The 5,925-nt window shown below is 36.4% G+C and overlaps 2 protein-coding genes across 2 annotated transcripts in view; one reads left to right on the top strand and one right to left on the bottom strand.

Moving 5' to 3' along the window:
* The window catches only part of LOC113464216 (putative methylmalonate-semialdehyde dehydrogenase [acylating], mitochondrial), a 102,050-nt gene extending 100,335 nt beyond the window's left edge, over positions 1-1,715 (top strand). The window contains exons 2-6 of the mRNA XM_026812888.1: positions 108-177; positions 262-461; positions 536-614; positions 810-1,177; positions 1,252-1,715. Of these exons, the coding sequence (XP_026668689.1) occupies positions 108-177; positions 262-461; positions 536-614; positions 810-1,177; positions 1,252-1,701 (1,167 nt within the window). The 3' untranslated portion in view covers positions 1,702-1,715. The remainder of the gene's footprint in view (positions 1-107; positions 178-261; positions 462-535; positions 615-809; positions 1,178-1,251) is intronic.
* The window catches only part of LOC108624156 (uncharacterized protein DDB_G0283697-like), a 12,412-nt gene that overhangs the window by 3,639 nt on the left and 2,848 nt on the right, over positions 1-5,925 (bottom strand). The window lies entirely within an intron of this gene.

Below are 5,925 nucleotides of genomic sequence, written 5' to 3'. Positions count from 1 at the left end.
AAAATGATTCCACGTTGGTTTTTATAATTGTCATTTGACTAGAATAATTTTATTTTATTTTCAACTGAGGCGATGTAAATTCAATTAAGTATTAATTGATATTTCAGGCGCAATTTGCTCGGCGAACTTACGCTAGCGCGCCAACCGTTAAAATGTACTTAGATGGCCAGTTCGTAGGTAATTACTTTACCTTAACGAGAACATTTTAATAAGATATTAATTTTATTTAATAGAATATGTATGTAAATTATTTTGTACCAGAGTCGAAGGCTACAGAATTCACGGAAGTTCACGACCCGGCAACCAACGAACTCTTATGTCGAACCCCGAAGTGCACGAAAGAGGAAATGGAACAGGCGGTGACGAACGCGAAAGCTGCTTATGAGAAATGGAAGAATACCAGCGTGTTAACTAGGCAAACGTTGATGCTAAAATACCAAGCGCTTATAAGGGAAAATTCGGTAATTTTAAGTTCAATATTACTATTTTTTTTATTATTAGAACGTTGATAAATTTATTTCGTGCTGTTTCATAGAAAGAAATAGCAGAGAACATGGTGAAAGAAAATGGGAAAACGATGGCCGATGCGGAAGGTGACGTTCTTCGGGGACTACGTAAGTTCCATTTGTATCATTAACGTTACAAAAAATAATTAATACAATATTTCGTATAAATGTTTATGCAGTAATTAATACAATGTTTTATTGAATGATTGATAAAATATTTGAAGGGAACTAATATCCATATAAAACTGTATAAAACGCTAAATGTATATAAATGATCATATCCAGTTTCGCTTTAATTTGCAGAGGTAGTCGACGCTTGCACCGCAATACCTTCCCTACAAATGGGGGAAAGCACGCCAAACATTGCCACAGATATGGACATAATTTCCTACAAAGTTCCCTTAGGTGTGACTGCCTCCATTTGCCCCTTCAATTTCCCAGCCATGATCCCATTATGGTCTTTCCCTATCTCGGTCTCCTGTGGAAACGCGACCATCTTGAAACCGTCCGAAAGAGTTCCCGGGGCTTCAATGATTCTCGCTCGATTGTTCAGCGAAGCCGGGGCTCCGCCGGGATTGTTAAATATCATTCACGGCCAGCACGCGGCTGTTGACTTCATCTGCGAGCACCCGGACATCAAGGCTGTATCTTTCGTTGGTTCGGATCAAGCGGTGTGTTTTTCATTTTCATTGAACATTTTGGCTTTTAATTTTTTTATATTTTATCAATTTTTCCATTTCTTCAGGGAAAATACATATATAAGAAAAGCAGTGCCAATGGAAAGCGCGTGCAGTGCAACATGGGAGCAAAGAATCATTGCGTCGTGCTTCCAGACGCGAACAAGAATAAAACTATTTCTCAGATAGTTGGGGCGGCTTTCGGAGCTGCTGGTCAAAGATGTATGGCCCTGTCTGTCGCTATATTTGTTGGAAAATCGAGGGATTGGATTCCAGAATTAGTTGCAGCAGCCAAGAAGTTGAATGTCAACGCTGGAAGTGTCCCAGGAACGGATCTGGGTCCGGTCATATCTCCACAATCGAAGCAGAGGATTTGTGAATTAGTGGAGAGCGGAGTCAAAGAGGGAGCGGATTTAGTTTTGGATGGGAGAGGAATTGTTGTTAGCGGATTTGAGAAAGGGAACTTCGTCGGACCGACTGTACTAACTAATGTCCAAGTAAGTTTATTTGCAGTTTGAATATACCTAATGAATTATAGAGCTGTTCAAATCNTTACATTTTTATTTTTTATCATAATATAAAGAAGAAAAATTCAGTTGAAACTTCGAACGTCCCATTTTCATTTATCGCCCCTGTTTTCCATTCATTTTCGAACAGGAAGATTAATATTCCCAGCGCAAGCGCAACTCCTGCGGGTAGTTCGCGGAAGCCTGTATCAGCTTCTCCTAGAACACGGAATCCGCGCATCTGCGCGTTTTCGCGGAAAATCTCTCCTCTCAGGCGAGGTTCTCCCCGGCCCGGATCGTCGCCTGTAGAAAACGGAAGTGGAGATCAAGGAAAACATTTTTAAACCCAATTCGGTTGTTCACATATCGTGAGTACAACGTCAATCACGTACGATAATCTCTCATCATTATTCATCTCCATCCTCGACCTTGATTCCTCATTTCTGATCCTTTTAACCCTGAAACTGATCGAGTATCAGAGGAAAACAGAGACTGCTAAATTACTGTGTTCTTAATTAAACTTCTCACTTTTCATTCTAAAACTGACTAAACATGGACTTCATCAAAATTATACAACAAATTCTGCTTTTATCACATTGCAAAACTCTTAAATAATGCAATNAGATAGAATAATCTACAAACTTTTTATATTGTTTTTCTACTTATTTAACATTAAAGATGATTGTTTAAAATTAAAATAAAATAGGAAGAAAAAATTCGAAAGATAATTAATCAATTGAATTGACGTTCGATTTTCTGTTTAGATTCAGGACGACGTTTTCATGCCCGTAGCAGTGTTCGCTTGCTGCGTAAGTGCGAGCGTTATGATGTTCTTGTATGTTAGAAGATGGTGTGCGATGTGGAGGCAAACCGTCGAGGAGCCAGAGATCGACGGGCACGAAGAGGACAAATCGACTCTGTTAGAGTCTCTAACGGAGACTGAGGATATAGAGTAATTTTTATTATTCCATAATAGAACCTAAGTACTGTATACAGTATAAGATACGACATAAAATATAAAGTATATGCATATTATTTTATACTGGTTAATCTATAATTTGATATACTGTATAAAGTATACATTACAACATACATAGTATATTTTTTTTTATACTCTGTATAGTATAAAGCGCCTATATATTTTATAATATATTTTATTGCAATGTTCCTAATTTAAACAGAAATTAGCTCGTTGAAAATTGCTTGACTGGATTCTCATTTATTTTATTGTCAGTATGGAGATTAGTGAGTTTATTCTTCGAGGAAAAATCACCTGATTCGTTATAATTTTGAGATTGAATCAGGTCAGTCACGATTTGACCCTTTTACATCTCTTTATCGCATTTTCTCTTTTTTCTTATTTGCGGTCAGATAAGACCATTAGAGTAATGTGAAAGGACACGGTGCGTAGATAAATGTTAAAATTATTGACTTCATTTAAGAGCTTCGAGATTACGCTTATGTAACCGTTAACGATTATGTAAATAACGTCATTTTGGCGATATTGTACGTATTTATGATAAACGGTTTGAACCATCCTAGCAAAGTATTATCAGCTCGGATCTATTATTACATTCACATACAGAATTATATACATATATATATATAATGTTCCTCATTATTTTCTTGTTAATTATTCCACGATGCTGTTCGAAAGTTGTTGCCCCCACGTTTAACTCACGACATTCGCAGAAAAATTTTCGTGACAATCCAGTATCATGTTTTCCCACGTATCGGAAGTTGAAGGAAAAAGTGTTCCATATTTTTTAGAATCAGACACAGGAGCGATAATGAGAAGATAAGTTCCGATGATTGTTAAACCACGGATTTCTATGCAAAGTAAAACTTATGGTCTATCGATTTGAATTTATTGAAATTTAATACGAATGCTGTTTGATCTTATAGACATGATATTCTCTTCTGTTTACTATATGTGCTTTTACGCACCTAATTTTATTATAAATGCATAAAATCCGTAGTCTGATGATTATTGTTAGAGATGTAGTAGAGAGTGTAAGCGATTTCAAGTTTCAGTATGTAAGTAGTTCAACATTTGAGTATAAAGGAAGATGAAACCGTGTTTGTTTAACTCTGTCAAGAATGTTAGTGAACAGTAATAAGATAGCTTTTCGTGCGAGCGGAGAAATGAGAAGTGAAGAATAGAATGTCAGATACACTTTCGAAGAAGTAATAATAGAAAAATGAGAAACGAGTACGAAGTACTTATACCTAAGTGAAAAACAATAGCGTGATAGCTGAGAAGAGAGAAAAAAAAAAAACTACGGTTATAGTTTCTATTTTGAGGATTATATTTTTTTAACTTTATTAATTTTTGACTTCCACATATATAATATATTTATATATACATATACCGACGTATGACTGTATATACAACGTATTCGCATAACTATTATGTACCTACGCATAAGTATAAATAAATTGTGTTATATACATGTCAGAAATAAATTAATATACGTCTGATGCGTATACAGGGTGAGTCGACACGAAGTAATCATTAGAAATTCGTTTGATCTCAATTGTTGATTCATTCGAAAATAACAGCGTGCCTATGTTAGAACCATAAAATTCATCAGAATCATGTCTCCAATCGATTTACAATCATGAATGATACGTAAAGCTAGAATTGTTTCGTTAAAAATGACAATCATTTGATTTCGTTACTGTCTCAGCCTGTATATTTAAAAAAACGAGGCCGCGTAACGTAATCCTTTCGCAATAATGTTATAACAATAACAGGTGAACGTATTACACATTTCGATCTCAATTGTGTAATCGTAATGAAGTGATATTCAAAATATCGTGATTCGTTATTGAAACGGTGCGTTCATCATTAATTGGGAATTGACTTGTTACGATAATTGAGTATAACTAACTAATGCGAAGTGTACATGTATACAAAAAACGAATAAAATGTTGAGAATAGTTTCCTGAATTCATCATAAACAGGCAGCAGATTTACATGCATTTGTATTTTATATAAATATTTCCTTTATCACCTAATCATTAATTCGTGCAATGTTTATAAATTCTTAAATATTTTATAAATGCATAAAATCCGCAGTCTACTTATAGACAATACCAAGCAGACTGTAAATGAGATATACCCAACTGTGTACATCAAATTATTCTGATATTACCTGAGACTGCTTAAAAGCTCTTTACATAAAGAATAATTAAACCTTACTTTCGTAATAACAAGATAAATTTATTGTTGATTGATAATTTAAATTGAATAGCATGAAACGACGCGGCACGAGGGAGCCTAGCGTTTAAGTAGTAACGGGCGTTACGTACTGGACGCGCGCGCGTCTGACCACGTCCTATTCTACTTAGAGTTTAACGTAACAGTAAAATGACTCGTACCAATCCTGTTTCTACTGAACAAATGTTAACTAAATTTACTGTAATTTTACAGTTCTATTAAGTATTCTATTATCAGAAGTTTATTCATGGATATGGCAGAGTGTTTAAGATTATTATTAAATAAGAGCAACCCTTACGATCTGAATCATTGGAGTTCAAATATTTCTAGATATAATGGTCATCGCGTTGCACAACTGTTATGCGCGTTAGGTTCAATTAGTTGTGAAATAAGCTCTTCTGATTACCTACTCGTCAATAAAGCTTGCTTCATGGAAATTTTTCAAGTCATTAGGAGTAATGTAGGTCCATACGGTTCTGAGCATTCTGGATCTACGTTAATTGTTCTGATAAGCTGATAAAAGCCTCCCCCGCTTGTCAGGTGGCAGCATCGTCGTTTCTACGATGAGAAAAGCCAAGGAATCGCGCAGTTGCGCGCGAGTCACGCTACGACTAACATCAATCGCGCCCGCATCTCTTTCTCTCTCTCTCCCATTCTGTCTTCATCTTTCTTCTTCTCGTTCTCGTTCTCTATTTCTGTAGAGGTCGAACCACGCGTGAACGGAAGAGAAGAGAAGAGAGAATCAGTGTGCCCGAAGGTTTCAAGGTAGAAGGCTTCGAGTTTTAGAGCCGGACTCGGGCTCTGGCCTGGCCTCGTCCCCGGCGCAGCGTAGGTACTGTAAGTATCCGAGAACTCACGTGAAATCATTGAAAATCGTTGCGGGTAAATATATAGAAGAGCCGGGCTGGCTGGTTCTTCCGTGGAAAAGGAAAACGCGAGTCGGTTTCATTATGAGTGACATAACTTAACATTGCAGCCTGTCTGCGACTTGAATTGTTAGAATTGTTGTATGA

Source organism: Ceratina calcarata, unplaced genomic scaffold, assembly GCF_001652005.2.
Source record: "Ceratina calcarata isolate Rehan_Ccalc_2016 unplaced genomic scaffold, ASM165200v1 scaffold299.2, whole genome shotgun sequence".
NCBI classification, from domain to species: Eukaryota; Metazoa; Arthropoda; class Insecta; order Hymenoptera; family Apidae; genus Ceratina; species Ceratina calcarata.
This window is presented reverse-complemented; position numbering and strand designations above follow the sequence as displayed.